Genomic DNA, 27,772 nt, shown 5'->3' with positions numbered 1-27,772 from the left:
CGGAAACGTGGCTCACGTCTAGCTAACGTGGAGCTACCCAGCCTCAGCGCTGTTAGGGCAGACAGAGACACAAAAGCCTGCGGGAAGCGGATAGGAGACGGACTCGCTATCTAGGTGAACACGAGGTGGTGTCACCCTGGGCACAAAGATTTCCATCTGCTGCAGGGACGACCGACTTTTGGCCTAGCGTGTGACGTCATCCACTCCTCTGTTGCTAAACTACAAACACAGCACCCCGAGGCCATCCTGTTAATCTGTTAATAATCAACACAAGGATACTGCTGGAAGTGTGAATTTCCCTATCTATCTATCTATCTATCTATCTATCTATCTATCTATCTATCTATCTATCTATCTATCTATCTATCTATCTATCTAGACATCTATCTATCTATCTAGACATCTATCTAGACATTTATCTATCTATCTAGACATTTATCTATCTATCTATCTAGACATCTATCTAGTCTATCTATCTAAATAAAAAAGGAAACCTACGTACTATCCACATTGAAATCAAAACAAAGGACACGGTTACACATGTTTTGCAACAATTAAAGTATGATAACAACCTTCATCAGTGCCAATGACATGAATATGACACTTAAAACATATCACATTGATCTCTTGCTGAAAATATTGGATATATTGCACAGCTACCCTCACGGCACATCGATACTCATTGCACATTGACTTGACAGCAACTAAATCTACAAAAATAACTTTGTACCTGTACACATGGACACAGTGCTCTGCCTCGTTCACAACACCACATCAAGTATTGCTATCGTCAACAATACACCTACAACACGTACACAGATCAAGACTCCACAATGGCCGTCCTTCGCATTCACTTAGTAACATATAGGTAAGCACGGCTGGCTCCGTCCTACGCAGCATCTTTGGCAGTTTAGATAGATAGATGTACTTTGTTTCTTGCTACCCCTCTTTGGGGTAATACCTTATCCTAGTTGGAAGGGTTTGTGTGTCCCAATGATCTTAGGAGCTATGTAGTCTGAGGTCCAACAGGTCCCAGGTGAGGGGCTAGATGAAGCACAGCAGACAGGCCCCTTATGACGAGAGAAAACACTGGAGCAAGATTTCCTTCACCCAGACGTGCGTTACCGGGGGCACCCTCAGGAGCCAGGTATAGAGGTGGGGTCCACTGGCAAGCATCTGGTTGCCAGACCTATGCTCAAAGGGTCTGGCTGGGGTTAGCTCAAAGGGATGGACACGTGACCAAAGGGTCTGGTGCATAGAGAGCTGCGTGGTTATCAAAGAAGGAGCCCACGGCGCACCAATTCCCAGCTACAGAAACAGGCTTTTGGGACATGGGATGGCAGGGAGGGAGTCCAAGCTTGTGTGTGAGGTTGAGAGGTCCGGACTAAATATAGTCGAACTCACCTCCACATACAGTTTGGGCTCTGGTACCATTCCCAGATAGGACTCTACTCCACAGTTTACGACAGTTGTTAGTATAATAGCCTATTCTAAGTAGGTCTTAACCAATCCAACATAGTATCAAGAAAGAGAGTTTTATTGTAAGAGAGAGAATGTCCAGTGTCATATGTATTTACCGCTCTATCCAGGCCTTCAGGCAAATCTGGCCAGCTCCTGCATTTCTCAAAGTATTTTTGCTTCTTCTGGAGTGCCGTTTAACTTTAAGTATACTCTACAGTTTAAAGTCCAAGTTCCTTGCATCTCTATTTGTCCCTTTTAGTTTTTTTTCCTTGATTAAGGATTTCATGTTTTCGTTTCCTGTTGACAAACCTCATTATGATAGCTTTAGACTGGTTCTCAAGAGTGAGGATGACCTTCCATGTGTACCTCAATAAGGTTGGTTTCTTACAGGGGGTGTTTGAAATAAGCTTGGACTGACTCTGTAATAGGCATTTAAAACCCAGAAAAATCTCTCTCTTTAGTAACTACCAGAGTCAAGGAGTGACAATCAGAGACGGTCGTCATTTGGTGGCTGAGAAGGGAGAGAGAGCCAGCAATGCTCCTGTGATTATGCTAATATTTTATCCGTACAATACATTGGAATAGCTCAAGTCAGTCTTACTGACAAGAGAACATGGCTTTGGTTTCCTAAATGCTGCTAACAGTTTTATCTGTTAAGCAGTTCAAATTGAATAATGATAATCACAATGATAAGGTTCAGGACTTACATTTCTATATGAAATGATATATATCATATTGCACACCTTACTGAAACACATCCAGTCAAAGCTAAATTCAAGTGCTATTAGAGCTAAGTTCCTGAACTTTGGGGCTCGCTAACCCCTTTGCGTTCGTCCGCCATTTTGTCCGCAGTGCCGCAAGCGTTGCAAAGGTCCCTAATTTCTAGCAGACCCTCGTTCAGGGCTTTGACAAAAACAGCCGAGCTTGTCTGTGTGTTCTCCCAGAAACTGGAGACGCAGAAAACAATGTGGTCCGGCTGTGGGTTGTAGCAGGCACCGTATCCATTGGGCACCACTGGACCGTAACAGCAAAACATCTCCACTGTGGTCGGCACCTGAAAACAGCAAGATGTAAAGCTGAAACACTTGCTGGATTGTTCTGGTTCCGTCCCCATTCTTGTACCTGACTCGTGGACAGGATGAATTGATTACTCGCCAGATAGGTTTCATCGCAAAAGATCTCCGGACGGTCCATGTTGAGTTCTTTGGCGGTCTTCAGAAGTCCCAGTAGATGATTGTCTATAGCCATTCCTGTAATAGCCTTAACACAAGTATTCTTCTCTACGGAGTCTGAATCCCGACACGGATGATCTATCGACAGTTTTGAAACGAGTAATCGTCCCCCGATTCCTTCTCACTTACTGCGATGGTGTAATCCGTCTGGGCATTTATGGCGTCCCTCAGCCGTTTCATTTTTTCCGCTCCCTGTAAGAAAATCGAAAGCCAGCAGTCACGGATAGGTTATCCTGTCATGGTTTTAATGGATATCTGGAGGGATCATCTGTTCTGTGCGTTGGCTGCGTTGTGAACGAATGCTCGAAAGGTAGCAGAGGGGGAAAAGGACTCGCCGTTTGGACCGTCCTCTCATCCGTCATGGACTTGACAAAAGCCAACGCTTCGGCAGTGGCGGAGCGAATGTTGTCCACCCGGCCGTCGCGGAAGCGCCTGATGGAGGCGCTCTCATACGTGGAAACCAGCTTTCCGCTACACCTGAGCGCAGAAGGAGCAGAGTCTTCAGGACACGGTCGTCACAGCGGTCCATACTTGGTAGGCGGATTCTTTACTTGAAAAAGGCCAGCTGAAGGGCCACTTGGACGAATGCGTCCGGACTCATTTTTTGTTTCTTGATGAAATCTTTTCCGTAAACTTTGAACGTGAAGACGTCCATGTCTAGATTATTCACCAGCCTAGAGGAAAACCAGAAGTATGTGAGAAAACCTGCCAATGAAGCTTCTTCATGGTTCACCTTTGGAGACGTTCTCTGGATGCCTCAATGAGTCTCTGGACTTGAGCGTCGTATTTCCACAAGAGTCTTCTCGGGACCGGCAGCTTTCGACTGCTGGTCGGCTTCACAGTCTTTAATGCTGTCCTGTTTCTGGTCACAAGAGCATAAACTTCAGTCATCCTCCAGATCGGATGTCGTTTTTTGGCATCCACTTACATGTGCTTGGTCAAATATTCCGAACATTGCACCAGAACGACACCTTCGAAGGCGGAATGCTCGCAAACCACTCCGCATATTCCGTCCATTCCTACCACAAACTAAGAGAAGAGATCCTGTGACAGAGCATCCGATTCGTTTACAGACGATCGTGTCCTGTCCATTACCTGCAAGGACTTGTCGTACCAACGATTTGCTCCGTTCTTCTCCCACCCACCGCCATGTAGCATGAGCAGGGCTCGGTTGGTATCTGTAGGCTTTGTCCCACTTTCCTTATCCAGACATAGCACACACAAGCAGGTCTCTACCAGAGACAGAGAGTCCATGTTGGTTTTATCTAGGAGAGAAGCACATTTGTTGACCTATTTGGCTTTGAAAAAGTCTTGGATTTTCGTTTCACCTTTTGTGAGAACGTCTCTGGCCCTCGCCCAGTCTGTTCGGCCGTCGGATGTCAGGACACCAAAAGGAGGACATTTCTCTTCGGCGTTTCCTGCCATCGACATGATTTTCTCCAGTTGGGATAAGATCTCTGTCTCATGGAGTGTCTTGCCGTTGGTGATGACGTCCAATGCGAAAAACTTTTGAGAAAATAGCACCAGAAATTTTCTATTCGCCTTGTACTTGAAGGAATGGATACAGGTCATATTTTAAAGGTATAAACGAGATAGAATCCGCCCCCGTCCCCCTGTGGCTATATTTAGGTAACTCAAGGAAGCTCTTAGACAAAGTGGCAGATTTAATCAGTGGTAATTGAGTTAACGGAGGATATCTCCAAGGGGTTGAGCCCTTGTGCCATGCAGATTGATGGTTGTCAGAAACCTCGCCGGATAAAAACCCTGACTCGGCTTTATCTGACTCTTCATTTAAAAGCCCATCAAATCAATCTGAGGAGACATATGGGGTTTAGACACCCAGTATTTGGAATATGAATCTATTTATCTATCTATCTACCTTGGTCATATCCCTCAAGACAGCAAGACAAACACGTATAAAAAAACAAAGAAAATAGAAAAAAGAGAAAAAGTAACAACACACTCTTCTGTTCAACAGCAGGGCCTGACAGCTTTCGCTGGTTTACCCCTGCCACATCATACGGGTGCCCTGCCCATCGCTTAGAACGCGTCTAAACATCCCACTGTCCTTTTACAGTGGGATGTTTAGACGTGGTGAGGGGCCCTCTCCCCCTGGCAGGTGTGAGAATTCTCCCAAATCCTAGTTATAGGGTCACTAAATGCGAGAGGATGCGGGAGTAAAGCAACCGAGTGGAAGAAAGTGGAGATCGGAAGGATGATGTAATACTAATACATATAATAATAAACTATTTACACTGGAAAAATAAATCTAGCAGAGTCAGAAATGTGTTCTTATTTCGTGGTATTTATCCAATTTTTTGTCAAGTAAATTGAAGAAAAATAAATCATTCTTCATCAAAACGTGATAAAAAAGGTGAAATATTTTGAAATAGAAAAATATTCTACTGTTGCAACGTTTTAGGGATTGATAATCAGAATATAAAACAGAACAACACTTCAAAATTAAATTTATTATAAATTTCCTTATAACACTCATTCATTCGTCTGCTCCAAGCCCCGTGAACTCGTCTTTCCACGATGCTTTTCATGTACGTTTACGTTTTGTAGCGTCATACATTTTGTTAGCTTCTTTTGAATCTTTCTTCTGGGGAGATTTTGGCTTGATTCTTAACCACTTGTCCATTTTTTCTTGTTGTCCCCGTGCGGCTACTTTGGAAAATAATCTTATAACGCTCGGGAAAGTCCAGAAGCAGGAAGTTATTCGATGCAGGCTTCTGATTGGCTGTACACGAATGAATACAGTAGTTGACACGGAAGCCAACCGTTTCCTGCAAATGTGCTGCTATTTTCGGAGAAATCATTCTCAATCGTTCCCATCCCCGGGGGAGCGGCGGGTCTGTTGCGTAAAACCGCCCTGCACGGAATCCTACGTGTGCATGCGCATAAATGCATTCAGCGGTCCTACTTTGTCCCGCATGCACCCTCGCCACGAACGTTAGCGCCCTGACCTGGTTCTGGCACGCCACGATGATGTGCTCCGATGCCGTGGCGCCCGGCCGGACTTTGAGCGTGTCTGTCTTCGGGCCCGGGTAGCGGTAGGAGGTAAACAGGCGGGAGTACTGCTCCATGCACAGAGGGGTCCCGGCCAGCTGGCCTCGGGCAAACTGCGTCGGGAGCGCTCGCCTGCGAGACGGCACGTGTTTTTGAGACCTTGTCCCGTTCCGCTCCGTGAGCTTTCGGGGGACTTACGCGTCGATGAGGGCCTTGTACTCCAACACACCTCCGATAAGACGGGCGGCGTATCTGAAACGATTCCCAGGTTAGAAAGTTAGGACTGGACAGGAACGGTGACGAGGGGCGCTCCTGCTTCTTTACCAGCTTAATGACGTTAGTGGGAATTAACGGGCCACGCATGGAAAAGCTCACATCTGTGTTTACGCGAGTGGGCGACAAATACAACGAGGGGGGAACACTGTCAGACGTTATCCCGCTAGCCATTCGTCTTGGCTGTTATTGCGTTCTGAGGACAGATCGATGCAAAGGGGGAGTTCAACGAGCGCTACACCCCTAAATGAAAACCGACTGGCGGTCTCTGTGCCGAGCGTAGCCTCGTCGCTAGCCATTAAATAACCTGGTGGTTTGGGTCATAGCAGCTGCTTGGCGGGCTCTGGAAATATTCACTTAGCGCATCAAAGCTTTCAGATAATAGCGCTAAAATTTTGTCAACAAAATGGCGGTTCGGTTCCAATCCAGAGAGCAAAAAACGTGGTCGAGATCAGAAAACGGGTCGAAGCCGGGAAACGGACAGGAGCCAAAATTCAAGCAGTCGTCTCGATCTGCCCTAAGTCTGTCAAAATCACCCCCGTCCCATAAAAAGTCAGCTGTATCGAACCTCAGTGACTATTGCCCATGAAGTACTTTGAGAGACTGGTCCTTCAGCCCATCAAGTACTGTCCCCCCTTCAGACTCACATCAGTTTGCATTCCTGGTCAACAGATCCACAGAAGACAGCAATGCCATAGCCTTGAACACGGTACTTAGCTGGTGCCCGTCGTCACCACGTTGAAGACCCTGCCCATGGTGTAGGTGAATTTCTGTCGTCTAAGCAAACATGCACGGCCCACCTGAGAGCATCTTGATGATCCTCAAACGTCTGCTTGGGAAACACCATCGCCGGACTGGAGTTGACCGGAAGGGCCAACCTGTTGTTGAGGTACATGTCTTCTAGCCAGTAATCGTAAAGCTGCGGACAAAAAAAGGAGAAATGTTCCTGGGGATTCTGGGAATGCCGGTAAAAAGGCCTGCAGGAGTTGTGATCCGTTTTGCTGCCTTGCCCGTTGTCAACTGGAATCGGCTAATAGAGCGGTATTCGACTCCTTTTAGCTCCGGTAATCATAGCGAGAGATAGAGAACAAAAGTAATGATAGAGAGAGAGAGAGAGAAAACAAAAGTAATGATAGAGAGAGAGAGAGAACAAAAATAATGATATAGAGAGAACAACAATATGATAGTGAGAGAGAGAGAGAACAAAAGTAATGATAGCAAGAGAGAGAGAGAGGACAAAAGTAATGATAGAGAGAACAACAATATGATAGTGTGAGAGAGAGAACAAAAATAATGATATAGAGAGAACAACAATATGATAGTGAGAGAGAGAGAGGACAAAAGTAATGATAGAGAGAACAACAATATGATAGTGTGAGAGAGAGAACAAAAATAATAATAGAAAGAGAGAGAACAAAAATAATGATAAAAAGAGAGAGCGAAAATAAAAATAATGATATAGAGAGAACAACAATATGATAGTGAGAGAGAGAGAGAACAAAAATAATAATAGAGAGAGAGAGAGAACAAAAATAATGATAAAAAGAGAGAGAGAAAGAGAGAGAGAGAGAGAGAGGCAAATTCGGTCAAAATTAAAGTACATGCAGGAAAAAGCAACATGGGTGTTTTTAAGCGCAGTATTTTTGAAGTCAATGACACCACGAGATTGAGTAAAGTAAGGGTGCATGTCACGCAAGTGGGTCCTGTTTCCGTTCTGGTCCTGACAGTAACTACGTCAATGTTGCCATGCAAGTTTTTTTTTTTTTTTCGAAAAGCGCCTTTTTCCACTCGGCTTACTATAAAGAGGATTTCTTCTTCCAAAGGAGGGCGGGACAGAAAATAATGGAGAAGCTCCGCCGCCTCAATATGAAACCCCCCCCAAAAAACCCCAACTTTTTGTAAGTTAGTCCCTAATGTCATTCCTACCCAATTGTCCATCTCGTCCCTCCTCTCCAGGAGCTTCTTCTGCAGGACTTCACCGAGGCCGCCGGGGGCCCCGAACGTCTTCACGATGGCTTGGGTTTTGCGGAACTGTCGCTCCTCCACCAGGTGGCGCACACATTTCAGGTACATGTGCAGAGTTTGCTTCAAGGGGGGCACCGGGACCTTGGGCAACCCCTGTTGGAATAGCGCAAGAGTTCCCAAAAGTCATCGGCCCCCTTTTTCTTTTCGAAAACGATTCTTTGTTCATTAGACGAGTAGGCAACGCGCCGCCGTTATTAGGCGATTAATAATTGATTGTCGATGATGCTTGGGGGCCGATGAGACGATAAACTACAAAGTCCTAGGGGGAATAATGTATACGTGCTTGTATCTTTAAGAAAAAAAAAATGAAATGCAAATGAATGATATTGCCCTTCTGATGTTTGATCATTTGCATACGGTTGCCGTGGGCGACCAGCTGTTAAAGCTGACCTCTGCTTTAAATTGCTTCTTTCTTTTTATTTATTCATTTTCTTTTGTTTACACACAACAATTTGGGTTTTTTAATAAAAATTTTCACACCCGAGTACTAGTCTGACCGTTAAATCATTTATAGCTGTTTTTATTTTATTTTTCTTTCATCATAAATTCTTCATTTAAATCGTAAATTAAGTGCACTTGACATATAAATGTAGTCAAATTTAGAATCGTCTTTATGGTCATTGACAACAACGATGTAGCGAACATCGTTTGCAATGAGATTAGACATGGCACTCCAGAATAAACAAGAAAAACATAAAAGCAAATAAAATAAAAATAAAAAAGTGTTGCCATGGCGCCCAATTGGCCCTGCCTGTGTGGCACCAGCTGTGGCTCATTGACGGATTGGCTTCCCTTCTACTTAAGCTCAGTGCTCTCAATCACCTTTTGGCAGTCCGTCAACGAACTTCTATCCCGCCAGACGTGGGTTTCGACTCTGTCCAGTTCCCTGCCTGGGTTTCCTGTCCGGTATTGTTCCCGTTTATTATGTCCTGTTTAATTTCGGTTTCCGGTTTCGTTCCCGTCTTTTTTCGTCCTGTTTATTATTTTTTCCATTTTTCGTTCCCGTCGAGTTTGTCCTGTTTAATTTCGATATCATTCCTGTCTGTCTCCTCCTGTCCAGTATCGACCCTATCTGTCTCATATCCACTTGGGCAATCGGTATCGATCTGGCCGGCCTCTGGCTTCCTATCATTCCACACCAGACCGCTGCCTAACGTACACGACTCCCCGTTTCCCGTAAAATAAAAGGCTTGTGTAAGGACCGTCACGCGTTTGGGTCCTGATCCTGGTCCGGTTCTTGACAAAAGGACATTCATTCTTTCTCATTTTGAGTTTTTTTTCCACTGTTTCTGTTACTGCTAAATGTTACTGCACTAGTATTATAACTTTGGCCAATCTCTGACGGGCAGCAGAGTTTGTGTAACACTACTGATACGAGATCCTAGATCACTGGGGGAAAACAACTACTTTGTAAATATTTTCGCCTATTTACTCATAATCTTTTATCTTATTTTTTACTATAAAGTCTTTTACTACATGTTTACCTTGGAGTATCGTGTCTCATCTTATTTCATACGTTTCACAATGTTGACCGATGACAATAAAGACAATTCGATTCCAAAACAATAACCTTCGAGATGCATTTGCACTCCTTGAATAGCAAATTGATGTACTTTTATGTCGTACTATTGTAACTATCTTGCATTGAAATACTGGCATTTCGTGAAACTAGTGTACATGTTTTTTCTTTTATCTTTGTTTTCCTCTTTAAAGTCGATTTACCTATTTCCCCTGGAGTGCCGTGTCTAATTCCTCATGCCATGAGGCTCTTGAACTCCACCCGGGGGAGTCAAAGCCCTCTTGAAACCCCACCCCTACATTTGCATTCGACCCTATTTTTATGACGGTGTGTATTTTCTGTAGCACTATTTAAATACTCTATATCAACACGTTATATCGGGTACTTTTGTATTCTATATCTTTTATTTTATTATTTTACTTTTCAATACCAGGATACTGCTAGAAGTTTGAATTTCTCTACGGGGATGTATCTATCTATCTATCTACCTATCTATCTATGGTATCTAGCTATCAAGCTATCTCGACATCTTTCTATCCATCTTGACATCTATCTATCTATCTATCTATCTATATCTATCTATCTATCTTTCTATATCTATCTATTTATCCATCCAGACACTTATCTATCTATATCTATCTATCTATCTAGACATCTATCTCTATCTATCTCTATCTATCTATCCATCTTGACATCTATCTATCTATCTATCTATCTATCTATCTATCTATCTATCTATCTGTCTGTCTGTCTGTCTGTCTGTCTGTCTATCTATCTATCTATCTATCTATCTATCTATCTATCTATCTATCTATCTATCTATCTATCTATCTATCTATCTATCTATCTATCTATCTATCTATCTATCTATCTGTCTGTCTGTCTGTCTGTCTGTCTGTCTGTCTGTCTGTCTGTCTGTCTGTCTGTCTGTCTGTCTGTCTGTCTGTCTGTCTGTCTGTCTGTCTGTCTGTCTGTCTGTCTGTCTGTCTGTCTGTCTGTCTGTCTGTCTGTCTGTCTGTCTGTCTGTCTGTCTGTCTGTCTGTCTGTCTGTCTGTCTGTCTGTCTGTCTGTCTGTCTGTCTATCTAGACATCTAGACATCTAGACATCTAGACATTTAACTATCTATATCTATCTATCTATCTAGACATCTATCTCTATCTCTATCTATCTATCTAGACATCTATCTCTATCTCTATCTATCTATCCATCTTGACAGCTATCTATCTTTCTATATCTATCTATCTATCTCTCTCGCCATCTATCTATCTATCTATCTCTCGCTGTCTATCTATTTATCTATCTATATTTCTATATCTATCTATCTAGACATCTAGACATCTATCTATCTATCTCTCGCTGTCTATCTATTTATCTATCTATATTTCTATATCTATCTATTTATCTATCTATCTATCTAGACATCTATCTCTATCTCTATCTATCTATCCATCTTGACATCTATCTTTCTATATCTATCTATCTATATATCTATCTCTCGCTATCTATCTATCTCAATCTATCTATCTAATCTCGTTGCATACAATATTTCACTCCGTTGATATCAATGACATTTAAGACGGTCGGATTCACTTTGTCAAGATGCTTTTGTGAAATGGACGTCGCTTGTGCTAAGGGTCCTCCATCTTCTCACTCAGAAAGCGTAGACATTGGAAAATAGAAAAGAATGCGAGTATTAGAAAGAAAGTACCTCCTCCGGGGCTGCGGCCGCGGCGTCCTTTTCCGAACCAGACATCCTCAAAGTCGGACTTGGGCGGCTGCGAGAGGCACCGAAGAATAAACAAGATGAGTTTCTCCACACAAAGCTCTCATTAAGAGATGTCCAGTTTTTACCCTTTTCTAAGATCTTCGGTTCTAAACCTCTGGATATTGGCTCCTCAATGCCGTTTTATAGGGCCCTACGTTTACCCCTCGTGTGGTGTTATGACTAACTGTTGTGAGCAGGTCAGTTTTGACCCTGGGATGAATTCAGTCCTGAACACCAAAATACGTAAGTATCCCTTGTTACCTCGTCTTCCTGGAAGGGGGGATGGTCTCATATGTGGACCTTTCTCAGGGTTTCTTCATTTTCCTGAGGTTTTTGAGTTTTCCCTTACCCTCATGTAGGATTTAGATCAGGGGATGATGTCATAATAGTTTGTAGTAGACTGTCCTTTCTCAAGGTTTCTTCATTTTCCTCATGTTGAGGTTTTTGAGTTTTTCCTTGCCTTCATGTAGGTTTCAGACCAGGGGATGCTGTCATAATAGTCTGTAGTCTGTGCAACTCTTTGAGACTGTCCCCTTCTCAGTGTTTCTTCATTTTTCTCATACTGAGGTTGAATTTTTCCTTACCCTCATGTAGGTTTTAGATCAGGGGATGGTGTCATTATGGTCTGTAGTAGACTGTCCCTTCTCAAGGTTTCTTCATTTTCCTCATACTGAGGTTGAATTTTCCCTTGCCCTCATGTAGGTTTTAGATCAGGGGATGGTGGCATAATAGTCTGTATAGTCTTTAGAGACGTCTTTTGATTAAGGGATATACAAACAGAACTTAACATACAATATCCCAACAAACATATGCACCCATAACCATAAATTTCTATCGTATTTTGACTCGAAGCCCCCCGAGACCCATCGGTTATCACAACCTCGAAACGGCTCACCGGAGACCCTAACTCAGCATGAAGGTTAATTAAAAGAACATTTGTAGTCTTATGAACTTTAATGATAGCAAAAGTTAGCTTACCTGTTCAGGGGAGGGACCTCAGTGAGACCCCAGCACCAACGCCGCCGTATCCCATGCGAAGACGATTCCTCAGCAGAAGAAGACCCCGAAAATGGGGAAAGGGTGAGGGTCGGACCCTTATCTTCACGTCCTGGCGCTCCGAGACGTGGAACGGCGAGCGCGCAAAAGGACACCGAAGTAAGGTGTTGGGTAGGATCTACCTATAGCCTCTCTCTACCACCCTCCGGGCATCAAACTCCTCCCATCCAAATCTATTTGTGAGGCAGATGATCTAACCCCCTCCTTTGAAGCCCCCCACCCCTCTCTTTCCTCAGCATCCAACCGTTTAATGAATATGTCAATGAAATTGAGCGGACGCTCCATATTTACTTTCTGCATTAAGAAACAAAAACTACATGGGCAGTGCGGATACCATTGTTCATTTCGGTTTCCATTTTAGTTCCCGTCCTGTTTATTATTTTCTCCAGTTTTCGTTCCCGTCTAGTTAGTCCTGTTTATTTTCCATATCCTCTTTTCATGATCTATCCTGTCTGTCCCGTCCTTTGGGGGGAAAAAGCATTAAAAAATTATAACTTGAGGGTAATTGTTCAAAAACTTTGGGTACGGGGCAAAACACAACTGATGGTTTCTTGGGTGCGCTTGATTCATTTTTGACCCATAAAGAAAATCATTATTAATCGATTGTTTTTAACGTAGGGGTTTTATCTTAATAAAAAGGACCAATAGGCAGTTTTTGTCCCAATTGTTGTGAAAAATACAACACTCAATAAGTTGTTATACAGATAAATAGAAAGAAAACGTACAATATTCGTATTTTACAACATTTTGGGGGTGTCATTATCGAAAAAATATTCTAGATCAACATCGACGTCCGCGAAAAATAAATCCACACCTCACAGATCTAAACAGATTTATTAAACCCACAGTCAATAAATGAACACACACTTTTTGTTTTCGTTATCATGAAATCTGACGGACACGCGTTCACCCTCACACGCTTGAGCTTTTTTCATCGTTTGTACTTTTGAACTTTGTGCATTTTTTTGTTTGTTTTATCCACAAATCGGGTTGTGCTGATACGTGACAAGAAACGAGAAATGATGATTTAACGAAAATAAATTGTGCTGTAGCGGGCGTGCGCGCTTGATATTTGGTCCCACTTTTTTAGTTTTTACTCACAATGACACAACTATTGAAAAAGTCACACTCACTCGGTCGTTATTTTGCAGATTTGGATATTGCACAATAGACAAGGTGAGGCCCACGCGTGGGGAAAGCGGGTGCGGGTGGGGATCTCATGTGAACTCGGCGCCGGAGGACTCCTCGGACTGCGAGCGCTGCGCCTTGAATGCGTCGAAGCCGTTGCCGTCCACCGGCAGGCAGTTGGCCGCCTTCTTCTTCTTCTTGGCTCTCCGTTCCTCCATGCGGATGGTGTCGTAGAGCCCCTGCGGAGGCTCCTCCAGCAGGGTGTCCCTCTCCGAGTGGGACGGCCGCATCTGGCACACGTTACGCAGCAGCAAGAGCGCGGGCGCGTAGAGGACGTTGACCAGCCCCATGCCCAGGTTGAGCTGCACGAAGCCGAGATTGTGCACGATCTGCCCCGCTACCACCGGGCCCATGGCGTAGGCCACCGAGTAGGAGATGTCCGCGATGGCGTAGACGCTGCCGTACACGGAGACGTGGCGCACGTCCACCAGGAAGGCCAGCGTGGGGAGCAGCGCCGTGTCCACCAGCGCGATGCCGAAGCAGATGCCGCAAAGCGGGGCGATCAGCTCCCCGAAGGTTTTGCAGGCGGGGACGGTGCAGGAACTGGCGCCGATGATGACCATGCCCAGCGCGCCGTAGAACCACTGCAAGTTGGGGTGACGCGCCGCCAGTTTGACGGTGATGTAGACGCCGAGGACGTGCGGGAAGAAGGCGGGCAACCACGTCAAGCCCATCTGCCACTGCGTGGAATGCATGGTGCTCTCCATCCAGTTGGCGATGGTGGGCTCCAGGAAGGCCAGCGGGATGTTGCAGACGGTCAGCGCGCCGGCCACCACCGCGATGTACGGGTCGATCATCAAGCGGTAGATGGGACTCCCCACCGGCATGTTTTCTCGAGTCCTGTTGGAGAAGGGCCGGATGACGGTGAGGAAGAGGAAGCCGTCCGCCAGGCACACGAAGGCCAGCACCAGGAAGGGGACGCGCTTGCCGGCGAACTCGTAGAGGACGCCGCCGAAGGGAGGCGCCACCAGGCTGCCGAAGGAGATGAAGGCCAGCGCGATGCCCAGCGCCCGGCTGCGCTCGGCCTCCTCCGTGTACTTGTCGGCGATCATAGCCAGGCCCGAAGTGTCCGCGAAGGCCGAGCCCAGCCCCTGCAGGCTCCTGGCTGCGAACAACGTGGCGTAGTTCTCCCCGAAAGCGAAGATGCACGTGGAGAGGAACATGACGGTCAGCCCGATGAGCAGCGGGATGTCGTACCCCACGCGGTCGATGAAGGTCCCGCTCAGGGGGTTGACCAGCAACTGAAGGATGGCTTTGGAGGCGAACAAAACCCCGATTTGGACGTCTAAATTGTTGCGTTTGTCCGTAGCGCTACTGGTGGCGTTACCGCGCGCGCTGGCGTTCGGGTGCAGCACGACGTGGACGTGTTCCGACTGCTCGTTCTCCAGGTCGGCCAGGTAGTCCGGAATGATGGGGACGATCACCATGTAAAGCATGTTGTCCAGAAGAAGCGCCACGCAGACGATCACCAGGATGATCCGCCGCTGCTGGTGCGGGTCCTGCATGGCGCTGCCCAGCTGCTTGGTGCGCGCGCCCATCTCGCACAGCTTGACCGCGGCCGACCTGGCCAGGCCGGGAGACCCCCCCTCAGCGTTCATGATTTTCTGCTTCTTCCTCGGGAGGCAAAAAAAAAAAGGAATCAGATGGTGCTGGAGTCGCTCATCAGCGCGCGGCTATCTGCGCGTCTCGCCCGTGCGTAAAAGGAGAGGAGGGATTTTTACGCACGCCCCTCGGTGGCCTCCATGCTTTCCGCGGGGATCTTGGATGCGGTTTGCGGGCGCCGCCGAGGACGCACGGACGCGGAGTCTTCCATTTTCACCTGTGGCACTTTAGCGCTCGGCTCTGACAGCCTCGGAGTTGCCTCCGTAGCCATTGGCGCACACGATGTCGCTATTTTTGGTGCCTTTTTGCCCCCCCGCCTGCCTTAACCCCAGACCCCCACCCTATACGGGGAAGTGACATCAGCAACCAGCACCGAATGGATCCTTGCAACACTTTGCCCCTTTATGCTAATTTGCTGGCCTGTCATCCCTACGCTTCAGCCAATGAGAGGAGAATAAAAACTTTTTTTTTACCTCCTTTGTTTTTCTTCTTCTGTTTCTTGTTTTCCTGGCTTGTCAATTATTTTTCTCTTGTTCCTTTTCTTCTCTTGTTCTCAATTGTCCCCCTTTGGTTTGAATTTAGATTCTTTTGTTTCTTATCTCCTAGCTTTAACTTATTTTTTCTTACTTTACTTTGTATTTTTTGTTTATGTTTTCATAGCTTTTTAATTTGTTTTCCCTTTCCTTAATGATGTCCTGTTTTTTTGTTTCTTTTTTTGTAGCTTTTTATTTTTTCTTGTTTGATCATGCTTTTCCCCTTCCCCTTTTTCCTTTCTTCTTTTGTTTCTTTTTGAAATTGTTGCCTTTTTTATATTTTTTTGCTGTATTTTCCCCCTTTTATAGGTGATTTTGTACATACTCTTACATAATAAGTGTTCATATATGTATTTAAGCAACAAAAACAATCAGAAGAGCCGCTTGGGAGACAAAAGCGACGTTTTTTTTGGTAGTGAGTTTAGCCGAAAGAGACGCTTCTCTAAAGAAAGACGAAAGGCCAAGGGACACGCTGGGAGGGGTTGCTCCCTCTGTGGGGACTGACACTCACATTGTGTCCTGTAGGGGGCAGTAGAGTCCACACTAGTGTCTGCTGACAAACACAATATCAATGCGCTGCCCAGACTGCCGTCAATACTACATGCACTTTGCCCAAGACACACCACAGGAAGTGGTGTCCTACAACCCTTACGATTAACGGATCGGTGAAGTTGAAGAATGAGCTGACTGCGATTGTGATTTCAGGCCAGGGGATGGCAGCAGAGAGAAACAAAGTTTGAAATTCTGGACAGCACCTTTGAGTAAAATGACAGTGTGCGATGAAAATATTTTATTTTTACTTCTACAGGAGAAATACCTCTGGCTGCCTGAAGATGACGCAAAAGGAAATATTCTTCTATATTCGACCCGGCCGAAGCCTGCACTGAAACAGCACTTGGGTAAGGTTTTTGCCCCCACAATTCAACATTTTCAAAACATTCTCAACCCCTCATTGGTTTGCTGTAGTTTAGAGTACTGACATTCTTTTTTTTCACTTTGCATTTTGAAAGGTGGTGTCTGTAACTTCAAAATATTCTACTTGCCGACGCCATCTTCTGGCTTGTGTCATCACTGCAGCCTCTGTCGAGCTCCTTTTGTGGGTATGTGAAATTCTTAGAATCTTTCATCTTTTTGGGATGTTCTGGTTGGCATTTGGACTGTATTTAAAACAGACAATTTCTTACTTTCACCATTTTCATCCTAGAATAAAAGAAAATTGTGAGCACGCGCATAAAATCACTGCCCACCCCCTTTCTTCAACGTCATGCCCTCTGTGCCCAGAACACCAATCATAAAAGTCAGATGAAAATTGAAAGGTGTGGTGGGAAAAAAGGTACAAAGGCTCTTTAAACTCAATTGGGCGTCGTTAATTATAATTCATAAAATAAATATAATTCATAGAGATATGATTGAATTTTAAACTCTTTAAGGACACTTCAATTGACATTACCTCTTTTTGGTTTACTGTTTATTGTTTTGCTGATATTTATTCTTTTTTAATATTTCTTTATTCTTCTGTTGAACAGCCTTTGATAATAATGCGTATAAATTGTAGAATCTGCTTTTCCAAAGCAGATAACAAATTAAAACATCCCTTGAAAAAATAAATGTTTTTCTATTTTATTAGAAGAATTGATTTTTTTAAGTCTTTTTTTTTCTTGCTCCCCCATCTTTTCTTGCTTTTTCTTGTCTTTGAAATGTATTATTCCTCTTTTTTTTGTCTCTTGTTGTCCTGGCTTTTCACTTATTTCTCTCTTACTTTTTACTTGTTTTGTTCTCAATTTTTCTTTTTATGTTTGAAATTTTCTTCTTTTGTTTCTTATTCCTAGCTTTTGACTTAGTATTCTCTTTTCCTTTTTCTCTTTTACTCAAGTTTCCTTTTTTGATTTAGATTGACTTTTTTGTTTCCCTTTTCCATCTTTCAACTTATTTTTTTCCTTGCTTCTTTGTGTTGTTTGTTACTTTTTTCTTTTATTTTTGTATTCTTTTTTTCTAGCTTTTAACTTCATTTTTCTTGCTTCTTTCTTCGGTTGTTTGCCACTTTTCTCTTTTATTTTTGTCTCTTTTTTTGTTTTGTTTTTTGCGTTTTCCTTTTCCTTAATTATTTCCTGTTTTTTGTTTTATTTCTTTTTTTCTTAGATTTTTACCTAATTTACTTCTTTTTTCTTTTGTTGTTTGCCACTTTTTCTCTTTTATTTTTGTCTTTTTTCCTAGCTTTTATTTTATTTTATTTTGCATTTTCCTTTTCCCTAATTATTTCCTGTTTTTGTTTTGTTTCCTTTTCTTAGATTTTTACTTAATTTGCTTCTTTCTTTTGTTGTTTGCAACCCTTTTTTTAAATTTTTATCTTTTGTTAAAACCCTTCTTTACTGTAGTTTATGTTGCAACCTTAAGTGCTGATATTCATTCTTTTTGAATGTGTGTCTTTATTCTTCTGTTAAACAGCTTTTGATATTAATGCGTACAAATCGTAGATTCCGCTTTTCCATAGCTGGCAATAAATGAAAATGTTACCGTTACAAAAATATATTTCAAATTCAAGTCCAAACTGAGCGTCGTTTTCAAATCTTATCCCGACGAGGTTGAACTTTATATATGTGATTTTATCGCCACCCTGTGGACAAAATAAGAAGTGCATGAATTGGAGGATTTAACACTAAGTACTGTACTGCAAATGCACATGATTTGAATGTGGTCAAACACATTTGCATAAAAAGAGAGGAATTGGATTACTCTGCAAAGGTGAATCACATATAACCCGATTATTAAATTGAATTGAAGGCAAACTGACTCTTTATGGTCAGAATTATAAAAAATCCTCAGAGAGATTCATGGAATAATACTGAATGCACACCATTTTTGAACAGTTTGTTAAATGAAACGTAGCGTAAACTACCATATCTTCTTAAGCCACTAGAGAGCGCCAAATGCTTAAAATTCAAATTCAAATCTAAGTCTACAGTGGTTAGCACATTGGCCAAACGCGCGAAGGTCCCAGGTTCGAGACCGGATGGAAACAATTGTTGGCCTCGAGAGGGATGAGACTTCTGTATTTCGAAAGAAATATTACATGGAAATGTCTGCCTGTATATTTATTCATGAATGAAAAAACGGGTCTCCAAGATGGGCCCCTTGGCCGAATTATGGAACCTATCCATCTATCTATCTATCTAGATCTATCTATTTATCTAGATCTAACTAAAGGTCTATCTATCTAACTAGATCTAACTAAATGTCTATCTAGACATCTATCTATCTATCTAGACATCTATTTATCTATCTATCTATCTATCTATCTATCTATCTAGCCATCTAGACATCCAGGGTTGGGTTGTGGGGGCATCAGCCTCAGCAGAGAATCCCAGAGCTCCCTCTCCCCAGCCACTTCATCCAGCTTGTCTGACGGGATCCCTAGGACGTAGTTCCTCCAGCGTGTCCTTGGCTCCTGCTTGTGGGACAGGCATCCAGGAGGAGTCCTTATCAAATGCCCGAGCCACCTCAACTGGCTCTTGTCCATGAGTAGCAGCCCTGCGTTGAGTCCTTCCCAGATGATCGAGCTTCTCACCCTATCTCTAAGGGAGAGCCCAGCCACCCCGAGGAGGAAACTCGTTTCAGGTCGGTTCCTGACCTTAGGTGAGGGTAGGAACGAAGATCCACCGGTAAATGGAGAACTTTTTGTCTTTCACCGCGACGGAAAGCAGCATCTGTGCATCATGAGCACTCGAAAGGGAAGGTTTTCATGAAAATCCCAGACCAATTTAACGTCTAATCCCGATTTCGCAGCAATGGTTTCCCAGATGATGGCAAATCCTTCACGTCGACTCCTGCAAAAAACCAAGGAGTTACGTCATCTCTTGTTGGGATTATCCAACCTGCAGACGGTGACGCCATTAAACCTCTGCGGCGCAGCCATTTTTCACGCCTGGGATTAAAGAATTTAAAGGGACAGCGTATAATATTTGCTCCACTAGGTGTTGCTGGATGGTGTCATGCTCTGGTCCTCAACTGGTTGACACCCGTCCTGCCTGGTGAAAAATCAAGAAAATATGTCCACGTCTAAAATGAGAAAGTAGAAAATATTCATGGTTTTTATTTAAAAAAAAAAACAAAATGACCTACTATGAGTATTTGAATGAATTTAAATTTTAATTCATGTGTTTTTCACTATTTTTTAAAGCCCCAGTGTGTCATATTCGACCACTCGATGGCACTGTTGTCTAATGCGGACCAAAACCAGGCCACAGCAAGCAGCAAGACGTCAGACCAACATGGCGGCGACCTCAGGTATGGATTCTTCTATGGTTTGTGTTTCAAGCAGGCATTTTCTTACTTTCACCATTTTCCTGCTACACTAACAAAAAAACCACGGGGACGAGCACAAAATCACTCTCCACCTCTCTTCGCCTCCCCGATTTTCTGCTCCCTCATGTGTGTGTCCTGGATCAGCATTGCTAAAAGTGAGATAAAAGCAGATAGGTGCAGTGGGAGTAAATTATAAAGGCTCTTTAAACATAGTTGGGCGTCGTAAACACATACTTAAAGCCCCAATGTGATGGCACTGTATTGTCCAATGTGAACAAAAAACAGTGCCACATGTCATGATCCAGAACAGGATCGGGACCCAATCGCGTGACGTTCTCACACAAATCTTTTATTTGACGGGAAATTGGGAGTCATGAACGTTAGACAGCCGATCTGGAATGGAAAGACAGGAAGCCAGAGACCAACGAGATTGATTCCAATTGCCCGAGTTGAGACTGGACAGATGGGGTCGATGCAGGACAGGACAGACAGGATAGATGACAAACCAGGATATCGAAAATAAACAGGAGAAACTAGACGGGAACAAAAACTGGAGAAAATAACAACGGGACAAAAATAGACGGGAACGAAACTGGAACCCGAAATTAAACAGGACAAAAATAAACGGGAACAATACCGGACTGAAATGAAATGAAATGATCTGCATTTTATATAGCGCTTTTCAAGTCAATGACTTCTCAAAGCGCTTTACAATGTGCTCCACATTTCCCAATAGCGGCCTTGCAGCCATGTAAGGCGCTAACCTGCTTATTGGGGGTATTAGGGGTTCAGTGTCTTACCCAAGGACACTTCGACATGTAACGCAGACGAGCCGGGATTCGAACTGGGATCCCTTGATCCCAAGACGAGCGCTCTACCTCCTGGGCTACTGCCTGGAAAACAGGACCGAGTCAGAACCCACGTTTTGCGGGGCAGAGGTTTGTTGACGGACTGACAAAGGAAGAATGAGAGCGCTGAGCTTAATATAGACAGAAAACCAATCTGTCATCGAGCCACAGCTGGCGCCACACGGGCGGGGCCAATTGGGCACCATGGCAACCATGACACCACAGAGCGCTTCTTACTATGTAAAAGAAATCCAAATTTCTCCATTCATAATTTCTTATGAAAATGAACATTGGTAGGATAGTTCATGTATTTTCGCCTAGCATTCAAAAGTTTTACTGTTTTTGTACCACTAGGAGGCACTAAATATGACACACTGTCCCTTTAGGTGTTTATGATCAACCGCCTGACTTGCTATTGCTAGTTTAAAGGCATTCCGGTGACCTCAACATGCTCATTTCTGTTGGCGCTTCTGCGGTGTTTCTTATATTTAGTCGGGATTAAGCTAGCTAGCTTTTGTCAGTCCTCGGTCTGCGTAGGTCGGTGTATTAGTACACACTCTGGCTGTCTATATCCGTCCATGAAGGTGTCCTTCTTTGCTTCCTATTAGCGCTCTTAGCCTCACTTTTAACTCAAGACTGAATTGGATCACTGGTTCAGCAGTTCACTTTCTTTTCCAAGAAGGCCACGAGCTCATCTCTTTGTCAGGATTGTTTTTGTTTTTTTTTAAAGGTAATTTCATGTTTCGTAAGTTTTTTTGTTAGCAAAGTTTATCTAGGTGTAGCATGCACCTGTTCCCTTGTGCGCGACCCGTAGGTGGTGATGACGTTTCATTGAACCATGCCGTACAAACTAATACCAGCTGCTGTTAACCACGAGGGAAGAAGAAATGCAATGGCGGAGCGAAGCCACCAGAGAGCCGTCAGTGTCATATGTAAGCAGACTGCCAATCATTTCGTTTCAAACCTCGAAAACACAACCTTAACATTTAGGCATTTTCGAGGATTTCAAGCACCTGTCCGAACCCTGTTTTTTTTTTTAATCAGAGATTGAAGGCAACATGAGTGTGTTTTCCTTCCCCAATGAATAGCCCAAAATAATCAGCAATAGGTTTTTGTTTAATAATTTAGAAAAATGTTCCAAATCCTTAGAATTTTAACATCTTCACATGAAAATGTTCCTCAATTATTTTATGATAGCAGCATGACGATCTTTTAAAATTGAAAATAAAACGTTTAGTTGATATTCTCACTTCACAAGTCATAATATGGTCAATTACCTTTTATTTGGAGATGGATTTTTACTTTTGGGAAATTTTACTCAAGGTATGTACCTCAGAGGAACATCCATCCTTCCATTATCTGCAGGGCTTATCCTCAGTAGGGCCGCGGGGGTGCTGGAGCCTATCTCAGCCACCCTCGGGCAGTGGGCCAGCCAATCACAGGGCCACGGGGACAGACAACTTACTCGCTCAATTTGGAAAGGCCAATTAACCTAACAGGCATGTTTTTGGAATGCTGGAGGAAACCGGAGTGGCTGAAGGAAACCCAGGCAAGCTCGGAGAGAATGTGCAAACTCCACACAGGAGGTTCGTCAGAGGAACATATTGTGTATTATTTGGCACCTCATAGTGGTAAAAAAACAACAACATAGTTTTAGTATTATGTTGCACGATACAGCAACATTCAGTGGTCAAATCAGACACACTGTCCCTTTAAGACACAGGTGTCAAACAGGCGGCCCGCGGGCCAGATCAGGCCCGCTAAGGGATTGTATTAGGCCCGTGAGACAACACTCAGAGAAGCACAAGAGAAAAACAAACTGCAGGTTGAAATGGGTCCACTTGATGTTGCCAAAGCCAGGTGCCTCGGACAAAGACACTCTACTTGTATTTCTCTCTCTCTCTCTCTTTTCCACCCCTTTTCTCCCACTCTGTCTCTCTCTCTTTCTCTCTCTGTGTCTTTTAACCTCTTTTGCTCTAACTTCCTTTTTTCCTTTTCTCTTTTCTTTCTCTCTTCATACCCTTCGCGCTTTCTTTTCTCTCCTTTTCCCCCTCTCACAACTTTTGATCTTTTGTTTCTCATGCTCTCTCCCTCTCTCTTTTTCTTTTTTTTGTCCCACCCTCTCTCCCTTTCCCTCCCTCTTTCTCTTATTTATTTCTTTCTTTTCATTTCCCTCTAATCTACTAGTCCGGCCCCCGACAGAATGTTTGTTCTATCGTGTGGCCCCCGACTTCAAATGAGTTTGACACCCCCGCTTTAAGACGATCATCACATTGCTTTTAGGGATGAAATCAAAAATGAAATAAAAGATGAACACTATTGTTGGATTTAATTATGAAAATGACTTCAAATGCCATTTTAACATCTACACTGTACTTTCATCCGTAAAATTTGAGGTCCTCTCGAGGTCCTCCAGGCAGTCTCACAGTCACCCAAAAACATGACATGCCGTAAAACACGCTAAACTGTACACAGGGTTCCAAAAACCATCATCTCATCCATCTATTTGGACTTGGGTTTCTTGAGATCCGGCTCGGCTATCTTCTGCCCGGTGAGGAAGAACCAGACGCCCCCGCGGTAGGATTCGTTCCCGAAGGAGTAGAGCAACGCGTTGAAGATGGGGTTGGTCTTGGCCAGCACCGGAAGGACCTAGAAAGGAAGACCCAAGGTACTATTCGCCCCCTTCTTGATTTCTCTGGTTGTTTTTTTTTTTGTATATTTAGCACTCGCAAAGGTTCGGAGCATCAGGCTCTATTTGAAAAAGTAGTTGCCCTTTGAACATATTAGTAAGTTTGGCCTCCTATGGCAGCTTTAAATGATTTAAATGATTGCTAATGAGTCTTTCACAACGCTGTGGAGGTATTTTGGCCCATTCTTCTTTGCAATAAACGATTTCAGATCTGCCATATTGGAGGGTTTTCTCGCATGAACTGCCCAGTTAAAGTCACACCACAGCAACTCAATTGGACTTAGACTTTGACACTCCAGAACTAGAAGAGATAGATAAAGATATAGATAGAGATAGATAAAGATATAGATATAAATATATAGATATAGATAAAGAGATCGATAGATATAGATAAAGATATAAACTCATTTGTTTTTTTTTTTGGAACTTGCTGGTGTCTTTCAAAACATTGTCCTTCTGCATGATCCAAACCTTCCCAGAAGTAGTCAACCAACTCTGATTACTCCAAGAGTGTGATGAGGGCCATTCCAAACATCCAAAGAACTTCTGGCCTCAGTCATTGACTCCATGGCACCACTATGAGAAAGACATTGGCCAAAAATGGGCTCCAAGGGAGAGTTCCCAGGCAAAAACCGCTGCTGTCACAAAGAACACAGTTGTCTTTCATTTGACAGATAATATCAGGATTACCTTCAAGACTTTTTGAGAAACATTCTGTAGACTGTTGACTCAAAAACGGAACTTTTGGAAGGTGTGCTGCCTGTTACGTCTGGCGTCAAAACGGCTACTTGATGCCAACCGTAAAGCATGGTGGTGGTAGTATGACGGCCCTGGGCTGCTTTGCTGCCACAGGACCAGGACAACTTGCTTTGGTTGACAGAATCATGAGTTCTGGTGTTTACCAGAAGATCCTGAAGGAGAATGTCCATCTATCAGTTGGTGCCCCCAGACTCAAGGGCTTCAATTAAAAACCCACCAGCATGTCCACCTCCGAATGGCTCCAAAATCCCAATTTGAAGGTTGTGGCCAAGTCAAAGTCCTGATTTAAATCCAATTGAGTTGCTGTGGTATGTATTTCCTTAGGTTGCCTTTGTGCGATATTAAATTTAGTTTGACGATTTAAAATCTTTCCGAGTGCTAAATAACCCCCCGAAAAACCCACAGAACTTAGGAAAGGAACCACTACTGTATATTTTCCACAGCTCAGCATTTTCAAAACTGGGATTTTCTTCCAAATGTTGCTTACCATACGTAATTTGGGAGACACGACGGTGACGTTTCGGAAGCAGGCGTAAATGCACATGAGGACGTAAGGGCCCCAGCACATGAGCATCACCCGCAATGGTAAATTGGTGTTAAACTGAAAAGACAAAAATTCAACCAGTTCAAGCAGTGGTTCTCAACTGGTCTGACTCGAGGACCTACCATAAACTCAGATCAAGATAACTGATTGCGCAGATTGAAGCAGAGATAGTAGACTAGATTCACCTCCCTAAAACTGCTTGCAATAGCCACATACTCAAAGAAATTTGTGCCCAAAGTATTTAAAAATGGAGTAACTAAACAATAAGTGTCACGGTTGCCTTGGCGCCCAATGGGCACCGCCCGTGTGGCACCAGCTGGGGCTCGTTGACGGATTGACTTCCCTTCTGTTTAAGCTCGGTGCTCTCATTTTTCCTTTGTCAGTCCGTCAACGAACCTCTGTAAATGTAAGACGTGGGTTTAGACTCTGTCCGGTTTCCTGCTTGTGTTTCCTGTTTGGTATTCTTCCCGTCTAGTTTGTCCTGTTTAATATCGATCTCCAGTTTCGTTCCTGTCTAGTTTGTCCTGTTTAATTTCGATATCCAGTTTTGATATCAATCCTGTCTGTCCGTCCTGTCGGGGATCGACCCCATCTGTCCGATATCTGCTCGTGCAATTGGTATCGATCTCTTCAGCCTCTGGCTTCCTGTCTTACCACGCCAGACCGCTGCTTAACGTGCATGACTCCCCATTTCCCGTAAAATAAAAGTTTGTGTGAGAAACGTCACGCATTTGGGTTCTCCGTCTGCTCCAGACAATAAATATCAAATTGTGTAGATAATAAAGATGAATAGACAGTACTGTTAAAATAAGAAGCTCGAAATATAACTTCTCTAAGCCATTTACGATATCATTGAGCAATGCTTCAATGCCAGACACTCCTACAATATTTTTGTATTTCGCGTTCGTTTTCTCCTTCGACTCCTTGGGACTCATTATTTTGGGCAGGAAAAGGAAATAAAACAAACAAAATGACGTTAAAGCGAGATGTGATCCCTTTCAAACTCAATCAGGACGGCAGCGGAGAGATCGAAGTAATTGACGTTCCGTTTTTGTCCTCTAGTTAGCCTGATTTTGCTAGGGCAAAAGGGCACGACCCTCTTTTGGGTCCCGGCCCACCAGCTGAGAAACACGGGGTTAAAGTATATACTGTCCCTTTAAGTAGGTTCCCAGGCATGCTTACCCGGTGGTAATGGACCTTCTTGAACTGTTTTTTAATGGCGCTGTAGCACGACAGCATGGTGATGGCCGGGAAGGTCAAGTAGAGTACAACCAAGGTGAGCATGAAGGTGACATAATCCCTACAGAAGAAAAAAAAACAAGACATTTTTTATATGTATATATCTCATCTCATCAGCCGTACCGCTTATCCTCATTAGGGTCGCGGGGGGGCTGGAGCCCATCCCAGCCATCTCCGGGCAGTGGGCAGGGGACACCCTGAACTGGTTGCCAGCCAATCGCAGGGCACACGGGGACAGACAACTCACTCGCTCATTCACACCTAGGGACAATTTGGACCGGCCAATTATATATATATATATAAAATATGAGAGAGATAGATATATATGAGAGATGGATATATACGAGAGATAGAGAGATAGACATAGATATAGATAGAAAGATATAGAGTGAGATAGATATAGAGAGAGATAGAGATAGATGTAGATAGAGAGAGAGAGAGATGTAGATAAAGGGATAGATATGGATAGAGATATAGATAGAGAGATACATAGATGTAGATAGAGAGAGAGATATAGATAGATAGATGTAGATAGAGAGAGAGAGAGATATAGATAGAGATAGATGTAGATAGATATGGATAAATATATAGATAAAAATATAGATGGATAAAGATATAAAGATAGAGATAGATAGATATAGGTAGAGAGAGAGAGAGAGAGAGAGATGTAGATAGAGAGATAAATAGATATGGATAGATAGATATAGATGGATAGATAGATAGATGTAGATAGAGATGGATAAAGATATAAATAAAGATTTTATTTTATATATATATATATATATATATATATATAAATAATGTATATTTATTGGGGGGGGGAATGTTTGGTGCAATTCTTACCTGTCTCCTCTCGTGTAATCCAAGGTGCAACAGGTCCTCATAGGCTCAAAGTCATACACCCCCCAGCCCATGAGCGGGACTGCAGCCCAGAATATGGACAGGATCCAGATGATGGCGCTAATCACTATTGTTGTGCTCCAGAAGAGTTTTTGTCCTGTGTGGCACCGAAAAAAGGAAAAGTTTGGACAAACAAGTGAGTCTCTAAGTCATTTCTATCAAAAGTTATGATTCGTTTTAAACAAAATACTCCCTCCGTCCGCTAGAGGGAAGTGTTGAACGATTAACCGAAAAATGAAAATCTAACCATTGACTGTTTGCAAAGTAAGACACACGATCCTTCCGTTATCTGCACCGCTTATCCTCAGTAGGGTCGCGGGGCTGCTGGAGCCCATCCCAGCTATTTATGACAAATATTCTTTGTGGGTTTTTTTTTGCATTATTGGAAAATGTTCACGCCACTTTTGAAGCTTTCACAGCAAAATCCATATAGGCTCCAAATATCGGTTATCGGCCTAATCTTAATGCTAATAATCGGTATCGGTTTTGAGAAACCCGTAGTACTTACTGGTGCAGTACTGGTGATATCGGTCCCAAGCGATGGCCGCCATAAAGCTGATGGAGGCCAGGACAGCGATCATGCCCTGGAAGCCGTGATATTTGCATCCGTCCTGGCCGAAAGGCCAATGTCTACCGGAAGAAATAGAACATGCGTGTGAGCTACAGAGGACTTAGGAAATAAAGGTTTCGTTTTCCCTTCTAATCCTCTTGGATTTTCAGACTGATTTTCCTAAGTGCGGACTTCATCAGAGGCATTTTATCAGTTCAAAGGATTGAAGGACATTGTTTGTCTTTCGACCGGGGTCTGAAGGTAGATCTAGATT

General features: G+C 43.5%; 4 protein-coding genes and 1 long non-coding RNA gene across 8 annotated transcripts in view; 2 read left to right on the top strand and 3 right to left on the bottom strand.

The window, feature by feature from the left end:
- Positions 1-430: 430 nt before the first annotated feature.
- On the bottom strand, positions 431-12,426 carry chatb (choline O-acetyltransferase b). Its single transcript, XM_088323865.1, has 15 exons — positions 12,267-12,426; positions 11,232-11,298; positions 7,905-8,096; positions 6,779-6,897; positions 5,904-5,957; positions 5,663-5,837; positions 4,022-4,199; positions 3,789-3,958; positions 3,622-3,722; positions 3,427-3,555; positions 3,245-3,367; positions 3,025-3,170; positions 2,823-2,881; positions 2,584-2,721; positions 431-2,515 (listed from the first exon to the last, which is right to left on the bottom strand). Exons 2-15 carry the CDS (start codon positions 11,274-11,276, stop codon positions 2,252-2,254), a joined length of 1,893 nt encoding a protein of 630 aa, XP_088179991.1. The 5' UTR covers positions 11,277-11,298; positions 12,267-12,426; the 3' UTR covers positions 431-2,251.
- A 735-nt stretch (positions 12,427-13,161) lies between these two features.
- On the bottom strand, positions 13,162-15,430 carry slc18a3b (solute carrier family 18 member 3b). Its single transcript, XM_088324092.1, has one exon. The coding sequence runs from the start codon at positions 15,128-15,130 to the stop codon at positions 13,562-13,564; it is 1,569 nt and encodes a 522-aa protein (XP_088180218.1). The 5' UTR covers positions 15,131-15,430; the 3' UTR covers positions 13,162-13,561.
- A 790-nt stretch (positions 15,431-16,220) lies between these two features.
- Positions 16,221-19,952, top strand: LOC148347863 (uncharacterized). Its single transcript, XR_015848105.1, has 3 exons — positions 16,221-16,566; positions 16,678-16,767; positions 19,845-19,952. It is a non-coding gene; the product is annotated as an uncharacterized LOC148347863 (long non-coding RNA).
- Positions 19,953-23,127: 3,175 nt separating this feature from the next.
- rgrb (retinal G protein coupled receptor b) overlaps positions 23,128-27,772 on the bottom strand; it is a 9,906-nt gene continuing 5,261 nt past the window's right edge. For all 3 annotated transcript variants that reach the window (XM_088324194.1, XM_088324195.1, XM_088324196.1), the window contains 5 exons: positions 27,457-27,578; positions 26,892-27,045; positions 25,992-26,109; positions 24,753-24,866; positions 23,128-23,466 (listed from right to left, as the gene is read on the bottom strand). In XM_088324194.1, coding sequence (XP_088180320.1) covers positions 23,320-23,466; positions 24,753-24,866; positions 25,992-26,109; positions 26,892-27,045; positions 27,457-27,578 — 655 coding nt within the window. In that variant the 3' untranslated portion in view covers positions 23,128-23,319. The remainder of the gene's footprint in view (positions 23,467-24,752; positions 24,867-25,991; positions 26,110-26,891; positions 27,046-27,456; positions 27,579-27,772) is intronic.
- lrit1b (leucine-rich repeat, immunoglobulin-like and transmembrane domains 1b) overlaps positions 26,941-27,772 on the top strand; it is a 17,972-nt gene continuing 17,140 nt past the window's right edge. For both annotated transcript variants that reach the window (XM_088324189.1, XM_088324191.1), the window contains exon 1: positions 26,941-27,084. The gene's annotated coding sequence lies outside the window, so the exon portion shown is untranslated. The remainder of the gene's footprint in view (positions 27,085-27,772) is intronic.

This window comes from Urocampus carinirostris, chromosome 19 (genome assembly GCF_059441175.1).
Source record: "Urocampus carinirostris isolate Australia breed hairy pipefish chromosome 19, RoL_Ucar_1.0, whole genome shotgun sequence".
Lineage (NCBI taxonomy): Eukaryota > Metazoa > Chordata > Actinopteri > Syngnathiformes > Syngnathidae > Urocampus > Urocampus carinirostris.
Note: the sequence above shows the minus strand (reverse complement) of the source record. Positions and strands in the feature narration are given on the sequence as shown.

Coding starts and splice junctions, on each gene's coding strand:
- chatb (XM_088323865.1), bottom strand. CDS start 11,276: ATGTCTGGTTCGGAAAAGGACGCCGCGGCCGCAGCCCCGGAGGAG. Junction 8,097..11,231: donor CGGCCGCAGCCCCGGAGGAG/GTACTTTCTTTC, acceptor CTATTCCAACAG/GGGTTGCCCAAGGTCCCGGT. Junction 5,838..5,903: donor TACAAGGCCCTCATCGACGC/GTAAGTCCCCCG, acceptor GCCGTCTCGCAG/GCGAGCGCTCCCGACGCAGT.
- slc18a3b (XM_088324092.1), bottom strand. CDS start 15,130: ATGAACGCTGAGGGGGGGTCTCCCGGCCTGGCCAGGTCGGCCGCGGTC.